Source organism: Calliopsis andreniformis, chromosome 1 (assembly GCF_051401765.1).
Source record: "Calliopsis andreniformis isolate RMS-2024a chromosome 1, iyCalAndr_principal, whole genome shotgun sequence".
In the NCBI taxonomy this organism is placed as follows: Eukaryota; Metazoa; Arthropoda; class Insecta; order Hymenoptera; family Andrenidae; genus Calliopsis; species Calliopsis andreniformis.
This window is the reverse complement of record NC_135062.1, coordinates 11,646,052-11,668,496: the sequence shown is the minus strand read 5'-3', so window position 1 is coordinate 11,668,496 and position 22,445 is coordinate 11,646,052. Positions and strand designations below refer to the sequence as shown.

The window sequence follows — 22,445 nt, the reverse complement described above, 5'->3', positions numbered from 1 at the left end:
ACTGGCAGTAGAATAATCCCCAAGTCAGACACACTTCAGTCGCGTTGGGAACAATTAATAACACTGCAAGGAAGCCCTAAATGCCTGCACCATTTCCAATCCAGACAGTCTACAAGGCAGTTAATTAATTATCTAAAATTCTCTAACTTTATTTTCCAAATATTTTCCCCTTCACTTATAAAACGATCAAACCTTCTTCTGTTCCAGGCCAATGCATGGAAGATAACGGGGTCTCCGTCACTCGATCGACGTACCTGATGATCGTCACCCTGACGGCGATCGTCGCGATATATAGGTGATTCTAATCGAACCGGACGACGATCTCACGACCGTTAAACCCGACATTTGTAATTCGCGTTATTGGACACCGTGTGAGTGACGAGAGACGAGGTGGTACACGTGTATAAAATATATATATATATATATTATATATATACAATCGCCTTCGTCGCGAATCACCGAAGAAGATCGGTCGAGCGTCCGGGCCACCAGCAAGAAAAGATACAGGGCAAGGAAATGGAACAATCGATTCTCTGGCTTCGAACGCTCGTGTCCGTAGCTGCTGCTAGCCTCTCTGATGCGTCGGGAGGAATTCGTGCTCGCACGATCGTCACGCTCGGTCAAACGAGGGAAGAGGGAAGTTTGAATCGGAATTAGAAGGCAACGAGCAAAGGACAACGCCGTAAAATCGACTCTTGGGAGCAGAAATTTTCAAGGTTCCTACCAGCCGACACAGAATCCCCCTTGAGACGAGCCAACGAGAGAGGGAGGGCTAAAGTCCCCCATAATAAACAGACAAGAGGCAAAACTCTGATTCCTTCCGTATAAGAAGCGTGTTCTCGACCGAGAGGAAAGTGAAGGGAAAAGAGAGACAGGATGGAGGTTCGTTGAAGAAGGATTCAGATCCGATCAAGGTGGACGTTTCGAGATGGAAGGAAAGCTTCTTGAAGGCAATCGTTTTTTCTTTGAAGGAACAAATCGGGGACCTGTTTGTTCTTGAGGGCGAGCCGCGAGCAGGAATTTCCCCTGGCCAGTAGGTTTTTATACCGACGTAGCTCGTAGGCACTAGCTAATTAAAAATCAGGTAAAGCTAACGAACGAAGCGACTACCACGAGTTTTTATGGGTTAGACCATATCACGGGGCGAGATCGCGACGCACGATCGATCGGGCGTCTCGCGGACGTTGCGATCGTTGGGATCGATTAACGAATAATGCGAGGGAGAGAGAGAGTGGGATAGAATGGAAGAGCGCGAACGACATCTCGTTTAAGTTATATAAGACGATCGGGCCGACGAAGGCCGCTATCTTTTAAGGTAGAAATTACGTAGAGGAATAGCTTTAATAAGGAGGCACGAGGGGAACAGTTTACTCGGCAAATATTTTTTACGTCGGATGCTCCTTCGTTTCTGCAGCCCTGCGAGCTCGCATTAAACGTGGGAACCTTGTAGTTTGTAACTTGTAATTACGTTATTATTTCGAGGGAGGGGAGAAGGGCACGCGACAGTCTTGAAATATCGAGGACCATGTTTTCTAAAGTATCACCGATAGCAGAGATCCTCAGTCGCTGAGAGGACAGAGAACCCTGAAACTTCTGGAACAGGAGATACCTGCCTTTTTATATAGGAACAATTTTTCCCAGGAACCTTTTTTATACTCCTACTAAAAGCGTTTCACGCGAGTTGGTTAAGTTGAATACTACAAAATTATCGACCCACGCACCGAGATTTTCGCACAAAGGCGTATTCAAAACCGTAATCCCATAGAAAAAATGGGTTTACAGCGGATCGAACATTATTCCGTTCCGACAACAGGTTTTTGGCCAATGTAGAGGGGCCACGTTGAAATTCAATTACTACGCGAAATATTAGCGGGAGTATTAAAGATCGATTGCGCTGTAGCTGTCATGTAATAACTACAAAGGGCTGTTATCCACGTTATAGCTGATCGTACGCTATTATATAATAGCTATAATAGCTCTCGGCTGTATTAATACCTAACACAGTAGAGGAATAAAACAAAGAGTTTTCAAAGCTTCCTGGTTAGCCGCGTTATTTTTCTAGCACTCGTCCACGATGTTCCAAGAATAGAGAACAGGCCATCAGGGTTGCCGCAGAAATTCCCTCTTTACGTATAGTGAGAGACATTAGGTGAGAGAAGAAATAGTGAGTGCCCTATTGGTGTAGATCTAGGCCCTAGACCTAGCGACACAATACAATAGGACGTCTATTATTTTTTCTTCCACCTACCAATTTGCTCCACGATATCTAAGGAAGGAATTCGTATGGCAACTCTGTACAGCATTAACGTCAGTGCAATTTACCGAGAACGTACGCGGAGAATTCCTTGCCGAGTAGAGTGTTCCATTCCCGAGCGAGAGAGTGATCGTAACGGGTAAGATCGAAATCGACACCGACAATGTATAGCGAAAATGTGTCAAAGAGTCGAGGAAGTAATTCAAACGCAATACGATCTACCGGGTGGTAGGCTATTCGACGAGCAGCCGAAGGAAAAGGAAAACGAGAGTCGCGGGGAAGGAATCAGAGTCTGAAAATTCAAAGTTCTAAACGCCTCTAGGTTACAACAGAGTTGCCATATGAATTCCCCCCTTGGATTAACGAATCTTAGAAGATGGGGTAAGAAACAAGGGGTGCTCTATTACATTATGTTGCTAAAATCTTACTCAGATCTAGAGTTAGATCTGTACCAATAGACCACCTGTTATTTCATCCTCATCTCCCAATTCTCTCAATACACCCTAGGGGGGAATTCCTATGGCAACCCTGGGTTCCAGTCAGAGAAGAATAGGCCTTGTCACGCGTCAGCTCCAGCGCATATACATCAAAGTTACGACCACCAGCGTAGATACATAAAATCCATCAGAACGAAGTCTCATAATATTTTAAGAGAGGAATGAAGGATCGCTCGAGGGGGGGAAACGATCGGCGCCCAGGCGGGCGGACGTGTAAAGTGTAAAATTGTAACTGTGATGGGTTGTCCGTGCCGCTGCGCCGAGTCACGTTGGATATTCCTCTCTTTCGCGCACTTGTTCCAGATCCTCGATCACCCGAACGACTCTGACTCCTGCTCGCCAGCGATCTTCGGCCGATTTCGTTTTCCTTTTCGGGACGTCCACAGGTCACGGAGAGAAATACCCGCGAATTACTATTCGATGGGAGGTCGAGGTCGAGGATCGACGCGCTCGAAGACAAATTGGCCACTTGTTTCACCCGTTACATCGAGGGGGACGGGGGGATCGCGGGAATATTTTATTAAGGAGCCGAGGACGAAGAGGGTTCCGCGAATCAAAATGAAATTCCCCGTAACGAATGTTCGAAGCGGAATGTCGCGTGATTTACGGGACAGCCTGCGTCTCGATTCGACCATCGAGAAATATGCTCCATAACTCTCGCCCAGGGTTGCCAGGGAATTCCTCATCTGGAGTGAAAAGCGAGTCCTCGCACAAGTAGACAAGTGGAGATCTACTGTAGGCTATTCAGAAGTCGTGAGACATGCTGGGGATCGGCTATTCTCTCTGGGCCAGGAAATCTCTGGCAACTCTGGTCTCTCCGTGTCGCGTGACGTCCGCTGTTCAAAGTCGAATCCTCGACCACGAGAATATGCTTCTTCCCCGGGCCTTGGATCGAGCGTCAACGTAAGCAATAAGCAATAAACTCACGCAATGGCTCAACCGTGTACACGAAAGATGTTGCGTATCAGGCGGAGATCCGAAGAGGCGAGCACGCGTCGCACCAGAGATGTTCTTATTGTATATTGGCTCGCCACGAAAGGATTTTCGCGACGGCGAGCGTGGGAGGAAGGAGAGGAGAGTGAAACGAGCGGATACGGACCGATCGATCGCGAGGATAGGATGCTACGATATTATTGTAACTAATACAGAGTCTATATTATATTATTGTACAAGCATCTTTGTAATAATTAACCCGAACCGAGTGACGAGAGGATAACGATAAAATGGGGGGCGGGGTGGGAGGGGGGAAGAGAACGAGCAACGAGGCACGATAGAAGAGTACGCAACAAAGAGATAAGGAACAGGAACAAGAAGCAGACAAAGAGGAGAGATAGGCGAAGAAAAATAGAGAGTGAAACGTAAAACGAAGCCAATCGCTATTTTACCACTTTTCCAATCGCGGTAAATGTAGTTTTTACGCAGTTACACTTTCCTTGATGTTCGTTTTACGACGCGGACGAGGGAGGGCCTCTGAACCATGAAATTTCGCTCGGGGGTGAACGTCTCCGATTCCTAATGCTCTAAATTGATCCCCTCTGTCAAGCAGAACCTCGACAGGGAAATAGAAACCAAAATACTTGACTAATTCCTTTTCGATTTAGACTCAATGATCGTAATATCAAAACAATCGGGACGCTAATCAATCCCTTACTTTATTTAATAAATTTTCGAGAAACATGAAACTCCAAATCGAAATACGAGGGCTGATCAGAAAGTAAGTTTCCCTATTTTTTCAAGGCTTACAAATATAAACCTCAACAAATCAGGGAGCCTTACATTCAAGTCAACCCACCTGTTAAAAATCGCCTAATATTCCAAAGTACTAGATTCAGTTCACCGTTGAAGTAAAGCTTCCTGTTGACAAAGGGTTGCAGTTAATAGCCTAGAAGAGGGTTCGTCGACCCCGACGAGCTTTTACACGGAGAAGAAAAATATCGAAACGCTGAGAGTTGTTCTCCAAGCGTCGGGGGCGCGGAAAAATGCGGCGGATCAAAGGCTCCTCTCAGAAGCGTCCATTTAATCGAGCGAAAAACGCTCCCTTTTTCAGGGCTCTCAGAAGAGAAGGACCGATCGACTTCCGTTGGGCTTCTGGACGAGTTACTTACGGTTTCGTCGGTTACACGCGCGCAGGAGATCGCGCGAAGCGTTTCTGATTCCCACGATTTCCGTTCGTTTTCCCACCGAAGGGGTAGAGGACACTTTAGGCGGTTAGGACTTTTAAGCGATTAGCACCATAGGCGCCCGAGCTCGTGACCACGAGGACGTGGCGTATTTAGCGTAACCTTTAAGGCGAAACTTAGGGTTAAGGACTTCTCTAGCTTCATAGGGGTAATAAGCTCATTGTGACAGCAATCAGATGCCCCGCGGTCGAATCGCGAGCAATCCTTTCTCACTGGTACTTTTTCCTTCGATCGCCCATCGTTTTATCTGACGCGTGCACTTCTTGTGAACGGCCTCGAATCTCGGTTCCAGATGGAGCGTGCCTGGGGGATATCGACTCGAACGAGAGTCGAGCGGGGAAGGGAATTAAAGTGGAGGCTACGCGAGGATTCAAATTTTTCTCGATGCGAACGCTGCTTTTCTTGGCTGTTTGTTTTATGCTCTTAACTGGTATAGTATGAAGGTGGGTCTACACTATATGTTATATAACAAAGTTAAATTATTTTTTAGAAATATTAATGACATATTGTATAGCATATGTATAACATCTCTCTTTTTTAATTTCTGAAGAGTTATATAACTTTGTTACATAACATATACGGTAGACCCCCACCTTTATATTATTAACATATTGTGATATTTATTATTATCATGAACATTATTATTATCACTTACTTATCAATTAGTTTGCAGCCTTTAACGTTTGAGCAATGAGCTCCATAGAGACCCTGATTTTTCCTAAATAATTTTCTATTAGATATGCAAATGATGGAAATTAGATGAGAAATTTTTCATAGACACTCTTCCACACAAATTTTAGAAAATTGACTTACCCCATCTGCTACCCCATCCCTCTACACTCCAAACACTCATTTCTACCTTTCGAAAACACTGGAAACACGATTAACATATCCAGGATAAAATATTATCTGGAAAGTTTAAATATTCAGATGAATCGAAGAGAGGAAGGATACTAAAGTAAATCCACGGTCTGAAAATTCTGAGTTCAATCAGGTTTCGTGGTTTCTGGATCAGAAACTTTATTCTCCGAAATAATTAGCTCAGCTTGCCTACAGCAATTATACGAAGCAATATCGAGCTCTGCACGACTGCAACCACCTTGGCGAATGCACAGGTGTTCGCCGAGGGTGAATTGACTCTCCCAGTTACAGCAGGTCGCAAGAGTGGACCGCTGGCGACGAAAAGTCATCGGGACTCGTCGACATTCTATTATTTTCGATTTGCCTGGCGCAAACAACGCGGAGGGATTTGATAATTATCAGAGCATCCCCAAACATCGTTACTGACCGACCGCCTACGCTCGCGCCAGCCGTCCTCTCGTCAAACATTATGCGCTCCGCTTAATGAGATTGATGCAATCGGCCTACGCATTTAATCCAGTTAATTTACATTGGGTCCTAATATCGCACGCGAATGTTCCGTTAATGCAGTCGGTAATGAGAAACAGAAAATTGCTTGCACAAACTCCCTTTCCCCTCCGATCACCCCGACCCACCACCGCCCCCTCGTTCGTCCCGATTTCAACTTGACGCCGTTTCCTCCGTGTTTTCGGTTTATTTGGAATCATTACGGCCACAGCGGAATTTTCATCGGGCATCGGGAATTAATTTACTCTGGACGAGGAGAACGCTCCGAATTGATCGAATTTTCCTCTGGGTTATTATTTGAATTAAATTTTATTCGACCGAATATCGGAGGTAAAACGTCTAAAAAGTACGATTATTGTTTACGTTATATTCATGGGTATATTTTTGTTCGTTTATTAATTAAATGATTATTTGAGCTTGCCCCGATACGCGTTAATATTGCTTCGAATGGATACTGACTGTCGGTTGAATGAAGAGAAATATGAAATACTTTCTGTATTGTTTTTATATTCAAGGAGTCTTGGATTAGCTGTGAGTAAAGACTTTATTATTTTGTCTTTTCCAAAGAAAATTCTAACTTGATCAGAATTAAATTTTAATTATTCGAAGATTATAGGGACTACAAAACAAGCTAACGTAAATTCTATTTCAATATGCACCCTCAAAAACTTAAGGTATTTCTACCCTACCCTTATTTTTACCCTTTCCCTCACACATTGCCACTAAAATCTCACTCCTAACCGTTTCGAAGCGCTAACAAAAAAGTTTAATCTCAGCGCAGCACGCCGTACGAAATCGGCTCGTAGGACAAGGGGGGTTGCAAAACCGTGGGGACGAGGGTGTTGTCGCGGGAATCCAGTGGGAAAGTCAGAAACAGGACGCGTTTACTGCGCGACCCGGATGGCGGTTAACGATTTTATGGAAACCCGTCTAATGGGATTATCGGATTACTTCCGCGTCGGTACGGTTGCTCCGCCGCAGTTTATTATTCCCACACCGTGGATTATGCGTTCATTCTTGAATCTTCTTCCCTCTGCAAAGCCACCGTCCCTTCAGCGGCGCGGACACACTCGCAGACACTCAACGCCGCGCGTAAATGCTCGCTGCGGTTTGCTCGGCCCCGACGAAACTTCCACGAGCTTCGAACATTTCCGACCGTAATCCAGCAAGAATCTAATTGCGCGATGGTTAATCCGAAACGCCCTGTTACGAGAGACATACACACAATTTTCCGCAATCCTCCAGGCGCTTTCGTTCATCTCCCACTCAACTGGCGCGTTTTGCCTTGGACCTGGGACATTCGCCCTTTCGACCTGCCCTTTAACGCACGTTCAGATTGGTCAAGTTGGAGTTGAATTCAAGTGCCTTGGATGCAAATGATTTGAGGCAATTTGAACAATGTGAACGTGTTAGACTACTTTACGCGAAGTATCCTTTGAAGATTCGAGTGAAGTTGTCCTTTCAACTTATCTTGCCTTGAAAGTTTGATATACGTATTGATTAATGTATGCTGTATATACAACATCCCTCTTTTCTGTTTTCTAAAATGTTAAGCTGGGTCTGGGTTACATCTTATGTAACAAAGTTATATAACTTCTTAGAAATCAGAAAAGAGAGATGTTATACACATGTCTGTTTTTGGTTTTCTAAAAAGTTATATAACATGTAGCGTAGACCCACCTTTATTCGAAAAACATAACCAAATAACCAGCATGTATCACCTCTACCACCGCCATTTTTATTATTTTTGTACACAGCTTGAGTCCAAGTTACTATTGAATTCAAACCACTTGAATCCAAGTAACTCGACTAACCTGAACGAGGCTTTAGGCGTTATTTATCATTTATTTCGACTTCCTTGTGCCGACGAGTGTTTTGCCAGCGATTAGTGAAGCTCGTCGGTGGGTTCCTTCAAAGATAACCCCGAATTCATTCACCGCGAAGGGCTCGGCAGTGAATCCCACCCTCTGACTGCTCCACGACCCTGGCAGCCCTTGATAGTTCCGCGTGACGCATCCAGCATGATTTGAAACCGTCGCTGAAAGATTAGAAAGGCACCAGCGCCATATGGGGACGCGCGGTCGGACCCTGTTCGAAACTCTTCCCTCTCCGTGCACGCTCCACCGGGTCGAGGACGTTTTCAATCAAGGGACAATCATCCCTCGACGAGCAATCGAACCTTTTTATCGAATCATCGCGGCCCGCCGTTTCCCTCCTTCGGACTGAAACGTCAGCGGGTCGATCATCAAACAACGACGAGAATGTTTTCCCGCGGCGGGGGTACATACGGAGCAATATGAGAGCGAGTGTGTGTGCCTGAGAGAATGAGAGCGAAAGAGAGATTGAAATCGCAAGGGGCAAAGTCCGAGGAGATGCAAGGGAATACCTGGACGAAGGAGGCAATATTTTATACCGACAGAGCGTACGAACTCTTCGATACTTTGTTATCTTGATTTTCAATAAATGATTATTGTCAATGTTATGACGTTCCAGGCGTGTTGATTCATTGAACTATCATCTGACTACACATATGTAACTGATACGCTGTTTCTGAAAGGAGAACCAAGAAGCTAGGCTTCGACACTTTGAGTGCCACGCTGTATTTACTGAAGAATTCTAGTATATGCACAGAGATATTAACTTTGAATAAAATTCTTTTTCATCCAATTTTACGTTTATTTTGTGCCCTCTCTTCTAGTATCTCCTTCGTTGACATTTTTTATTTAATATCAAGGCAACAGGAATTGTCATTTACAAAAGGGTGAAACGGCACTCAAAGTGTTATGGTGCGATTAGATCGAATAAACGAATGCTCGTTCTTCCTTCGCTTCAGCAAAATTTAAGTGATACATTATTTTATTGATTTGTCGATTTTACTCATTCATGATGAGATTGAATTTTGCTGAAATGAGAAAATAATTATAATCGACCAAACAAATAGTCGCATATTTTACAGATAAGAAAGAAAGATAACAAGGCAGTCATAATAAACTCTGCTCTCAGTACAAGCTAAATCCACCTAAAAAATAATAATAATAAATAAAAATGAGGGAAGAACGAGTATTAGTTCGCTTGGTCTAGACGCACCATTATCTTTAAGAAAGCAATTTGAAAAATTCCTCTCTGTTCCACTTCGAAAGGGTCTCGGTCACTCGGAGTTGGTCTGCTTGCGAACAAGTTCCAATCTACCATAGCCAGCCCTCGACGGGCCTCTATTGTACGTCTGCGCACACTTTAGGATTACGCATGTATATAGACATATATTATATTCTATGTGTAACATTTGGACTCACAGGACGCGTTCATCGGGCGACAGGACCGCGGGGCAACGACGAAAATAAAAGAAGAGTAATCTCGCGAGCCTCAGATGTTAGATTTCGATTCGACTCCAATTCGAGAGATCAATGAATTATTTGATCGGCAAATGGGGACAGTAGAAGCACGATCCTATCTCCTAATTTCAATTTTTGCTGAGGGCGTTTCGATTCGAGTTAATTGCAAACTACGTTAATTATTGGCTCCAGTGTGCAATCGAATGGAAAGACACAAAGAGAGATTTAACTCTCAGTTGATATGGTGATAGTATAACTACCGCGATTCTATAGCGCACAGAACATTCAAAATTGTACAATTTATTATATTATTAAATTTGCAAATTAATTCCATGTTTTTGTTCATGAAATTCAATGTTTAATTACAGGACATGGAGGACAATACTAATATTTCAAATTCTCTCTCTTCATTTTGATTACCATTTTCTGGGTCAGTCCCCGAAAATCGCAAAAAGCTAGAAACAAAATTTGAGAATTTAAAATAAAGATTTAAAATCATTATATATTTTAATATAGGAAAGACTTAATTTATGTACCTAATAAATCCTCTAATTTTCCCATAAATATTCTCTATATTAAACACAGAAATTGGAGTTAGTATAAATATTACGAATTCACCATATCGGCTGAGCCAGCCACAAGATGTGGAGCATCATATGATTGCTGTAGCGAGTGTGATTCACAGACGATCCTTTGCAACAGGTCACGGTCGACGTGCAATAAAAACGACATTCGCCTTATTTAGTCGAGGCAGGCGATCGAGGACGCATTCCCGCTGGCTGTTTCGTGCCCGCGGTCATCTGAACGATTTTCCTCGAGCCGTAGAAAAATAATGGTCTGAACGAGAGGATATAAGTTACTGAAATGGTTAATAGAATGTCGATTCCCGAGGCGACGCGTAGGATAAAGGTTGCAAAGTTGCCTAACAACCGTGTTGGACGGAACGACAGCGTTTGAACACTCGCGCGGGTCGAATCTCTTATTCCACGCGGGAGTGGCACTCGAGTGACTAATTCCAGAGAATGATTTTCATCATATTTCGTACCTGGCCGATTCGCAATTTGGGCCACTTAGGTCGCGAACGGCTGATCGGGGTCACGAGCGAACGATCATTAGCCAGTTGGAGGTTTAATCGTGTCGAACGATTCAATTTGACGAGCCTATCGGAATCGCGTTTCGATTCCCTCGATTACGACTTTTCCACGCACCGTGCGTCACGAATCGGGCAATCACATCGAATCAGCGGACCAACGCGGACATCGCAATCGAGCGCGATTAAAGATCACCCCCTCTTGGATAATTTGCAGGAAATCGAGATTCGAAATTGACACCTGGAGTGCTAATAGCTTTTGTACCTTGCCATTTTCGGGTGTCACTTGTGTTTACCAGTGTCAGAGAACCGAACAGACTGGCGTGTATCTGTGGTTGTGAACAAAACAGAGTGAGTCATATACATATGTATTTTGAGTTTGAAGGTGTTGATGTTCGAAGACTTTCTTTATTATACTTTCATTTCTTTTTGCTTTTTAAGGAAAAGGTTTCTTCTTTCAATCTTCTTCTGTTAAAAATGCAGACTCTTTCTTTAGACTATAAATTCAAATTTTCATGACTCGGCTTTAAGTAGAATTAAAACATGCTCTGTTGATTTTTTAATAAGACATGTGTCCCCCTTTGCCATCAAAGAGCTTCTGCGCTCGTTTCACAACAGATTCAATAAATATTTGCTACATATAAAAACCAAACCTCAAAGGGGAAAGCTTTCATTTTGCTTTACAACCACAGATAAATTTCACCGATAAGTTTGATCGTGTGTTCCTGTACAGAAAAAGCGTAATCTCGAAGAGCTAAAATCGTTCCAATCGCCCTTAACAAAGCACTATTACCACTTTTTTCCATTCCCATGTCGATTTTCGTGCTCTGTCTCCATGGCCGTTTAGAGGAAAAATAAGAGAACGAAGTAATGAACTAAATAAAGTAACCAATAAAAGGGAAAATGAAAGAGTAAAAGGAGAGTAAGAGTTAGCGTAACCACTGTCGGATGAATGACCGAAAAAGCAATACGTATATCGCGTGAATGAGGCATGCGTGGTGCGAGAGGTATAACAAGAGAGTGAAACGTGAACAGAATCGAAACTTTTGACGAACGAACGAAAAGCATTGCGAATGATAAGTGTGTAAGCTACCTGTGCCTTGTAATAAACTATGTATGTATATACCGTATTATATACACATGGTCACACGAGGAGGAAAAAAAAAAAGAATACGTTGAATACCACACGATGTGTAACGCGTAAACTCTTACCATAATCTATATACACACAGACACACGTATATATATATACACATTATAAACAGTCGTTGCCGTCTCTTCTGGATCGCTGCATGAGAAACGAGAACCCCCTCTCAGAATTTCGTTCGACGCGTGAAGATCAGCACGATGATGAAGAGGAACACGTGGAAGAGGATGATCGAAGAGGATTTCGGAGATTAAGAAACAAAGGACGGTGAAATATGTTGTTGAATTAAACGAAAAAGCAAAGAAAAAAAAAGATGAAAATAGCAATAATCGAATCTCAGACTGAATTATTAAACGGGAGGAGAAAAACGAGAGAGGAAAGGAAAGAGAAAAGAGTCGACTATTACACCGCAATCTTTGTTGCCGCGGCGGCGACGCGCGAGCGTGTTAATTATTATAAATACTGTTACAGTGTCTTGCTACATTGGGGAGATTAAAATAAAATCTCGAAGCTCGATCACTGGAGGTTTCATTCGCCTCGGCGCGACACTACTCTGTCTGACCAGAAACACCCATTTCTCCTTCTTCCCTTCCTTGCAGGAGATTCAGCGAGCCACTCATGGACTTCCCATGCTGATAAATAATTTTAACCTTACGGAGGCCATGCAAACTTCTTTTATAAATATTTTTAAACAGACACATAGTAAATCTCTATAAATTCATCGCTTCATATTTCACTTGCTATGCACCTAAAGATCGTTTTTGAAAATATTTTTATAAACATTGCAAAAGATTTCTGTGCCTTGAACGCAGTGCTATTGTTTGAGTATATAAGTCTAAATAACTGGATAATCACTATATATGACTTTATTATTAGCTTGCAGAATTACTTAATAACTCAAAGGTCACTTTCCCGTATATTTTAATAATTACCTATAAGTTAAAGTTAATGACCATAAATTGTATCTGTACATATTTGAATAAAATTGCACACTTCATAGAGTCCTTTGCAGAAACGAGCAGCAAAGAATAACTTCGAATTTTGCATTCACTATATCACTTGGGTATATATACCAAGACCTCTAAAAAAATATTTAGAACCGCGACTTCCGCCGCGTTAAACATCTCGAATTTCTGGATCAACTAACGCGATCTCGTTAAAAAACCAGAAACGTTTCCACGTCCCCCTCGTTCCACTCAGAAAAATATCTCGGTGCTCCACACTGTTCTGGATTCAACGCGAAGTTGCAGCTCTATCGAGGGATGAGAAGCGGCGAGCGAATGGAAAAGCTTTTTCGGGTCAGCCGTCGAATCGCGGGCGCGTGAACTTTTGTATTTCCTTGAAAGCAGAGGGGCTAGAGGGGAGGGGGAGGGAGCAGTTTCTTGGCTCGATTCTATAAGTCGAAGCTTTTTCCCGTGTACGGTGCCAGCTCGCGCGATTTATGGCCGGTGCGTTACGTCGACGCGGTCAATTGCCAGCGAACGATGGTCCCTTTTTGATTTAAAGCCTTTCTTTCCTCCTTCACGATTGACCAAATCTGTCTCGCGCTAAGCGACACGCGCACGCATAAATCCTTTCCGGTCGGTGGCACGTGGCCGCGATCGAAATTCCCTACCCGCGACGATTTATTCTTCACTGGCGAGTCGAGAGGAAGATAAGCGTGCCAGTTGTTGTATCTTGCGCGTCGCATCGTCTCGTGTCTGCTCATGATTTAGAGGAAGATGCTGGATACCGTGGAACATCGTGACTCACTTTTCGATCTTGTGAAGTCCCCTCTCTACCTTGTGACGTCACTGGAGGCTTCGTACCATCCCTGATAATCAAGCTACCTCTGTTAATTTACCTTAGCTTTGTTAAACCACCTTTGCTATAAAGCCCTATAACAGCTCCTACAGAAGTCTCTGCTACTGAAATCTACTTAGAAGACTCTCACAAGTTCCGTATGACCATTTTTCCCCTGTACCACTGATTTTATCCATCCTAGCCATTGCCCAGCCCGTTTTCACATGACGGAAGCAACCACTGAGGACCCTGACCATCGCTTTTATTTTTACCAGTTAGGGTGGTTCGTCAAAGCACAAAGCTTGCAATGCCGATATTCCTCCTCGTCTATCAAAACACGGTGGGGCAATCGTCCAGTGTTAAACAAAAAGGCCATCGCTGTTGCGATAGCGAACGAGCAGCAACCTCGGTCTCGAAAAACCTTTCTGAACGATGGATATTTATCTTTTACAAGACCCTGCATCGCTCCAGGCGCAGCTCGAATCGCTCAGAAATTCCGCGACCAGGCGCAACCGTGACGCCGCGTTTCAGGGAGGTTTCTTCTGCCTGGCCGACTGACAGGAACGATCGATTTATCGAACCCCGAGACACGGAGGACGAGTAGCGTCCCAGCCAGAATCGGTTCCCGTCCAAGGGGAGATCAATGGCGGCATTGTAGCCGGACGTTTCCAAATTGGAAAATAACGCGCTGCCCTGGCGTAGCATGTCCAGGCCACTGTCACTGACCGCCTCTGCCACGTCGCGTTCGGTTACCTAACGTTACTGTTCCATGAACCGCGGCTCCAGTGGAGATCGCGTGTCAGACGACTCTATCTCGACGAACGTTTCACGCGAACCTTCCTTTCCCTCGATAACTTGTTTAACACGTTCATTGCCGTGGCGGGATTTCGGCTTCTCGATGGAGATACGAAAAGTATTTGAAGAAGAGGGTAATTGTGTTTAACGATTTCATTTCATTTCATTTGTTCTGTAATTAGAGAGATAAATCATTTTAAATTAGATAATTAAATTGTATGTTATAGAGGGTGTTTCGAAACATGTGGGACAGTTCTGGAGGATAGGGTCTATGTATTTAGATAATGAAAAAAGTTTGTGTGAACATACGCCTAGAAATGTATTACTACCGTCGATGCCTCTATTGTAAGGCAAACATTTTAAGTGGAATTTATTACCAATTTATCAGCAAATAAGTAATAAAACATTTGGCATTTTCATAACTAACTGTAAGAGTATTTGGACCATGCTACTGCATTTCTATTGAGTGAGAGTTTCAGTAAAATTCAAAACAAGTGACAAATTAATGAATTTTTTCTCCCTCAAAATTAACACTTTTTTCTGCCTGTCATCTATAGAAGTCAATAAATTTAATTCTGCATTGTGAAATGTAACAGAAGACACCAAGAATAATGTAACAAAATTAAGCAGACAGTAGAGACACCAAAACTAATTTAACAAAATAAAGGAGACATTGAACTGACCAAATTCGAGAAACACTCACCTCAATGAACCCTCCGAAACTTTTCCAACAGATACCACGATTCGAATGACACTAACACAATCATTCCAGAGCTAAACACAAGGAAGAAATACAGCACGACATCCTAGATACCATTTCTCATCCCAAACGTATTTCTTAGGACAATCCCAAAACTATGAAACCCAGTGTTTACAATTTTCGACGAGGGAGATGGAAGTTTTATTATTTATCCGCGTAGTTAAAGGAACCGAGTATATTTGTTCCGATAACTCGCATTGTGAGTCGAACGAGACGATTCACGACCTCCCTGCAGTAACAGGACCCAAATACATATCACAAAGTTCAGCGTTTTCGATTACTCGTGCCCATTTTATGCGCCATTTGCTTTTACGCGGCGAGGTTATTGAGATAATTCACGACATCCGAAATAACTAAAAACGCGAGCGTTCACAGGAGACGGGAAGCCCCTTTATCGCTCGATATGCAGGAAAGTTCGCCGTTTATCGTGTAGATAAACAATTGTTGGCTGCGGATAATGTTAAAAACTAAGACCTGAGCGGGCATTTGTCGACTTAAAATGGGAGCAATTTAAATACGATTGAAGCTAAGATTAGAACCGTTGTCTCGCATTAAGAACGACGGCTGGCATTCTTTTATTGGCCGTTACTTGACCAACAATATATTTTAATCACGATTCGCATTGAACGACGGGCACCTCGCGAACGTGAAACTCTCGCTGAAAACCTCCCTTAATATCGCGATAACGTTTATACGGCGCGCAGGAGGCTGCACGGGGCTCCTTTAAAGGGTGGCCCATAAATTTTCAAAGTACCCGTAAAATGATTATAAACGGCCGAAGTTACCCTCAACTGTGCGCCGACGTTGATTTAACGTAGACTTTACGTGCCTAAAGGGCACAGAGAAGTGTATATTGTTGTTGGGAGCTTCGGGGGATACTATACCGCCGACTGAAAAGTATCCTTCGGGATTCATACTTTCGATCATTTTCGGGCGTGTTTGAAAATCTTATACTGAAGGCTTCGAGAGCTTCTGTGTACTAAGAAAGAATTGTGGTTAAGAAGACACTTGTCTCTAGACTCTGGAGTCTAGAACTACAGAATATTAGAGAATTAGATAAACCTAGTGATTTCAAGAAGTTGAGACTTTTCTTCCAACACTGCGAAATGACAGGAACCCTTAAAAAAATATAGGTTTCTTCTCACCAAAAAAATTCAGTTCCCTAAATCGAATACTTTCATCAGTATAAATCTCGTCTCCATTTCAGCGCCGCTAGAGTGGCTACAACCCTTCAAGCCAAGGTAATTTTCTCAATAAAACAAGATCCATAAAATCAAGATCAAGTTTCCTATCCCCGTTCAAATTTCCGCGAAGGGCTCTTCTCCCCTAGTACCAAGGACTTTAAATTACCTAAATTCCGTTAAAATCCTCCGGAAGAACGGTAGGGTTAATCAGCAGACTGTTTCGTTAACAAGGTTCCCCGCTGTAGAGGCTTCGCGAAGATGAGTTGTGCTGAAATTAACGCGTGACGAAGAGGCCAAAGGTGGCCCGCGGTTAAAAAACTTCCGATCTAAAGGATCTCGTGACCCTTGTCCCGCAGGAGCTTAACGAGCCCGTGAGCGTACATTGTTGCTGCGGTCCTTGAACGAGCGTCCTCGTCCATGGCCGAGACGCTACCCCGTCGAAATCTAATTTAAACTCGGCTAACCCCCGATACGATCTCGTTCGAGGGACGTTCGGGGAGCGATTATAAGAATAGCAGTAACGGCCCGTAACGAGGGAAAAGAGGGAAACCTTCTCCAAGGCCTGACCGTGCCCCTTAACGAGCCAACTATTACCGCTGATTAGTTCGCAGCGGGACAGCGATTAACTGATGGTACGCGTGCTACGCGAAATAAATGGCTTCGAGATTAATACGTCGTGAAATTAGTGTAAAAAGGGAGGCGTGATCGATAGGATATCTTTTCCAGTGTCCTTTAATACAAGTGAACTATATTTTAAATTAATGAGGGAATGAAGACGCAATTATTCTTGATTTTACAACACGTCAGTTCTCTTTGGTTGCATCACCTAAATTTTCTTGGCGATTATTTGTTGCATGAAAAAGTGTTTCAAACGAAAGTTGTTTGGTAACGAGAGCAACATACACACAACTTTCGTTTGCAATATTTGCTAATGTAATAAATAGTTTACAAGAAAATTTAGGAGATATAGTTACGTAACCCTGTGTAACAAAGTTATACAACATTTTAGAAAACAGAAAAGGGACATGTTATTCATGTGTATCTTTTCTGTTTTCGAAGAAGTTGTATGACTTTGTTATATAACATGTAGTATAGACCCATCTTAAACCTTTTGCTGTCTTCTGTCATCATTTAAACATAGAACGTTCAGCTATATAACGACAATCGTCCATGGTTTCGAAGCGATATTCTGAACCGTATGGCAAAGAGGGGAACAGTAAATTTTTATTTTGAAATTTTTATACGGTTTTGAGTGCGCTCGTAAAATACGTTTTACACGCGATGAATTTCCATGGAACCTTATCGACGGATTACGAAAATTTAAAAGCCTCGAATTCGGGAAACGTAAAAGTCCAATAACATAGTGATCCTGACGTGCTGGAGAGGTGACAGAAATTGATCGGTTGCTAACGAACTCGAAATCATACTTGCAACTAACTCGCCAGCAAAACGCAGAAGAAGAGACTCGCCAGAAGAATGCAGAAAGGGGACTCATCAGAAAAAGCAGGAGAAGGGACTCACCAAGAGAATGCAGAAAAGGAGACTCATTAGAAAAACGCAAAAAAGAAGGGATTTGTCAGAAAACACAGAAGAAGGGACTCGTCAGCAAAACACAGAAAAAGGGACTTGTCAGAAAAGGGGAAAGGAAAAGGAGCACATGAAATATATAACAGAGGAATTTGATTCTGAAGTCGAGTTAAACGCTACTCATCCTGCCCCTCAGTTATAAATCGGTCTCCGCTTGTTATACAGAAATTACGTGTTGGATAAATTTACTCCCAGCGGCAAAGCGAAAGAATAGAATGACTGGAGAAGATTGCAAGCGTAAACGAGAAACGTTGCCAGCCTTTCCTTTGGACACAGCGAATAACCGAACGTCGATCACTTTTTTCCCTTAATCCTTGTCTCCTTTTTATTTCCAGCTGAACGACTGCATTCTACCCGCTAACAGGTTACCAGGGAACAAGAAAGAACTAGATGGTGAGCAATGATACAAGGCAAGGGTGGCGATTCCACGGAAGAAAAATATGTCCAAAAGTGTCTCGCCGTCGAAGACAGACGAAGCACTCGAAACGCAAAATTCCAGAGAAGACTTAAACGTCGGGGATTCGCGTAAGAGACCACAAGCCGCACGATTGGCCGTGGTGGACCACACGCGGCACGCGAGACCGCACAGCGCGACGTAACGAGCCGCATTCCACGCGTGGACCGCATAACAGGCCACGCGTGGACCCTCAGTTGCGCACCACTGCTTCAGAGCTACCTGACGACTGATTTCTAACTGATCAAGGGAAGAACAGTGTGACTGAGACCCTCTGAGAATCACTTTGCTCCTTGCTGATAAAAACCACTCGCGCCGTGAAAATTGATAAGAATTTTCTCGCAAGAACATTGTGAAATAACATTACATTTATCGATTACTAAATTCAAAACTGAATGACGTTTCAGGCGATAAAAATTATGTCAGTTATCGATCGAGATAACGATACAATAAGATCAACTGATGATGAATCACGTTTTTTGTTCATTGTGCGAACGTACAGTGTCGGTTACTATGAAAGTGGTGCAAGTGGGAAATTTTTTCTAAAATTCATGTTCTGGTTTCTCGTCATTTGGCTCATTTCCATACGATTCAGTTAATAAAATAACTGTTTTTTAATTCTGGACTTACATCACTTTCATAGTAACCAGCACATGTGTACCTGCGTACTTGATAAATATATTTGAAGCAGAGAAGAGTATAAAGATTCATGAAGTTCACCATTGTAGTATCGAACTGTATTACCTGTGCAGACCAATTTAAATTAACGTGATAATTAGAAAGAACTGATGAAACAGTAATGAAGAATTCCATCAAATATTAATGACAGCTTTAAGAGAATTAAGTTCACAGGCTCTAGGGGTAGGTAGACGTTCAAGGATTAATTGCGACCAGAAATTCACTAATTATCGACGTACTTGAAACATATTCACGATAATTAGTTTCGTAAAACACAGGACGATAATAATATGTACATTCCAGACGCCATTAATTACGTCCGCTGTTGCAGGAGGGGAAGGATGAAACTGAAATCGAATTGAAAGCGTATCCGTGGTTCCCCGTTAGGAATGTATTACGTTTCCATTAAATTTTTGTTTACCCTCCACCCCCCAGAGTTTCCTATGCCACGCTACCCGCGGAGATTTAGAGGCATCGTGTTCGCCTCGAAATCTGTGCCAACAGCGCGAGCCTCGACCCATCTTGTTGCAGACGCCATGAAAAATTATTCTGACCTACTCATGCACTATTTAGTTTCGATTAAATGAGCGACAATCATCTCAGCATACCATGCATCATCCCTCTTATTTTATTAAATTATTCCTAATAGTCAGTGAATTCCTTTGTCAGTGAAAAAGACCATTAAGGTTAAGTAGTGAGATTAATTTCATATTTCGCTGGCGTGATGTTCAAATATGTATAAATAGAATAAATAAAGAAGAAAGTTAATTTTTTGCGCGTATTCTTCATTTCTCTTCATAAAAATGATAAAACTAACACTTCCTTAGACGAGTGAGACACCCTTCAGGCTTCACAGGGTGGTAGTCTACCCTCACTCTGAGAAACACTGGTATAAACAGTAATTAGTAAACCCTTAATGATCACCGAGGTAACTCTAAAGAAAGCACTGTGCAAACAACAATTATTCTCTCCACGTAAAAACTTTCAATTCGTTTTGTCCGAGGACGACTGAAAAAGCGGTATGGTAACTCTGCTTAATTTAATTTCGCGAATTCTATATCACGTCCTGCGAATTTTCACCTTTCTTCCTCCCTCCTTTCGCTACCCTCCTCCTGCTCTACTTTCCCCCCCCCCTCTCGACGAACCGACAATTTATGCTTTTCGGTGGCAAGCCAGAGATTTACCGAAGCGGTTCCAGAACTCGTGCCAAAACCCGTGCAATTCGCGCGATCGAAACACGTCGCATGTGCAATAAGCTGTACGCTAGGATTCGCTTCGTCATTCGATGACATCACGGGAGACGACCTGCTCCAATTCTACGTAGTCACTCTTTTATGTATCGGTTCACGCGTAATCCATTTAGCGAGATAAAAGGGGGAAAAATATGTTGTTTCATCTATGGTAATATAAATATTGCAATAGAGAGCGGAACAAGCGTGCACGAGATCCAATTTCTGATGAAACCTTCGGAAGCAGATGGTGTAATGTCTCTGATAATAATTATAGCGAGGTTGACCAAATAGTAGGAAGCATATAAATTATACGTGGAGTACTCGCTTCACTCACCGTGTTCTGCCTGTTGTTACCTCTTGTGAGCAACTTGGTAGCAATTTACCCGAATATTTGGGTCATTTCCTGCAGTGATGCCTGTAACAATCGAGATAACATTTGCTTCGTTTGTTTATAGAACGAAACAGTGGTTTTTAATTAAACTCCTTACGTTTTTATTAAAAAGGTCTGCCTGCAATATTATCGCTATTTTTTGTATAACCACGTATATATAGTTTGGATGACTACACATTAATCTAGACGTAACGAGCGTGCGACTCCGCCAATTGAATTCAATCAAAACCGTTGGATTCGGTTGCGTGTCAGCGTACAATGATGAGTAAGCGAATTGTTTCGAAGCGGCGTTAAAAACGGAAACCTCGCAAGAAATCGTAATAATAACTAGAAACATAACATAAGAATTTTATAGGTGCACTGAAACTTCTCCTAAAGTTCTTAAAACAGATGCGAATTGATCTGTTGGTAAGATTGAATGCGAGTTTATGGAGTTCGAAAGCTCCGTTTGATTCGATCACGAAGCGCAAGAATTCAGTGTCATCGGGGTTCAAAGTGCGCACCATTGAGAAAGTTATTGTTATGCTGATTCCTAAGACTCTACTTTCTTCTTCTAAGGCATTCTTCGGGGATTGCAGATGAAGATGGTACCCTGAAGACATCAATAAGAATCTCCTAGGTGGTTACCTGAATTTTGCATATCCATTGTCACCCTCCTGTCCCCGTCGGAAGTCTCTCGTTTTCATGGGTTCACGATTCGTTAGTTACCATTGAGAACAGGTAGGAACTTCAAGTCCTCCCGAATCCTAATTAGAATTTGCAATCTTCCAGGCGATAAATAACTCATTGTAAGTGTCATAAACCCAGTCCGTACCATAAACTTTAATAAGGGGTTCTACTCCATGGTACAGTATAATCACCTTCAGAGCTTGGTATACCGCGACGGAAAACGATTTCGAAAGAGCTGAACTTCCGCGAGTCAATATCAACTTATGAGAATTACTTGAGCAATAAGAAATTTCAGCGGTTAAATTCTATGAATGGAAGTATTCTCAAGGCAAGCTAGACAGAAGAATATTTCCAGTCAAATATAGATATCAGTGGATTCCGCGTTATTTCAAATATCGTGATTGTAATTTGCCCTCAATTAGAAACCACTGGTCTCTTGACTCTGCTGATTCGACCGCAGATTATATAATATACTAATATTATATAATTATTCGACCGCATATATTATATAATATCTATATGCTCATGTATGCACATAGATGAAAATAGCTTTGATTCCCGATACAGATCAATAACCTCTAGCGACGGTCTAACATAATTTAACCTATTAACTGGGTCATTTCTCTGAAAGCATCGCCTCAGGAGATGCACATGCAAGTATATATTGAAAAATACTTAGATATGTATTTAATATGATTCATCTGTGATAAATACTAAACGCGTTCTAATACCATTATGTTTCTTCTTTGACGTAATTGTGGTCAATCCATTTTTCCATCTAACTGTTTCATTAGGCGTAAAAATAAGAGGTTAATGAAAATTAAATATTGGAAATTGTAGATGAAAATAAAATATTGAATTTTTTAATTTTTATACCAATGGTGTTTTTTAATCATAGCACTTCGAAATGGTATTCAATTTCAATATAGTTTATCCGATATTCGAGTGATGGATTAGAGACAGGTGTGCTGAATTTTTATCTAGATGACTAAATTTGATGGCATTAGGTTTTTTAAGGGTATTTGAAAAACAAAATTTATCAGAT

At 42.3% G+C, this 22,445-nt stretch overlaps 1 protein-coding gene and 1 long non-coding RNA gene across 2 annotated transcripts in view; one reads left to right on the top strand and one right to left on the bottom strand.

Annotated features, from left to right (window-relative positions):
- LOC143181646 (uncharacterized) overlaps positions 1-343 on the top strand; it is a 222,409-nt gene extending 222,066 nt beyond the window's left edge. Inside the window, exon 11 of the mRNA XM_076382174.1 lies at positions 208-343. Coding sequence (XP_076238289.1) covers positions 208-299 — 92 coding nt within the window. The 3' untranslated portion in view covers positions 300-343. The remainder of the gene's footprint in view (positions 1-207) is intronic.
- LOC143181706 (uncharacterized) overlaps positions 1-22,445 on the bottom strand; it is a 203,523-nt gene that overhangs the window by 160,813 nt on the left and 20,265 nt on the right. The window lies entirely within an intron of this gene.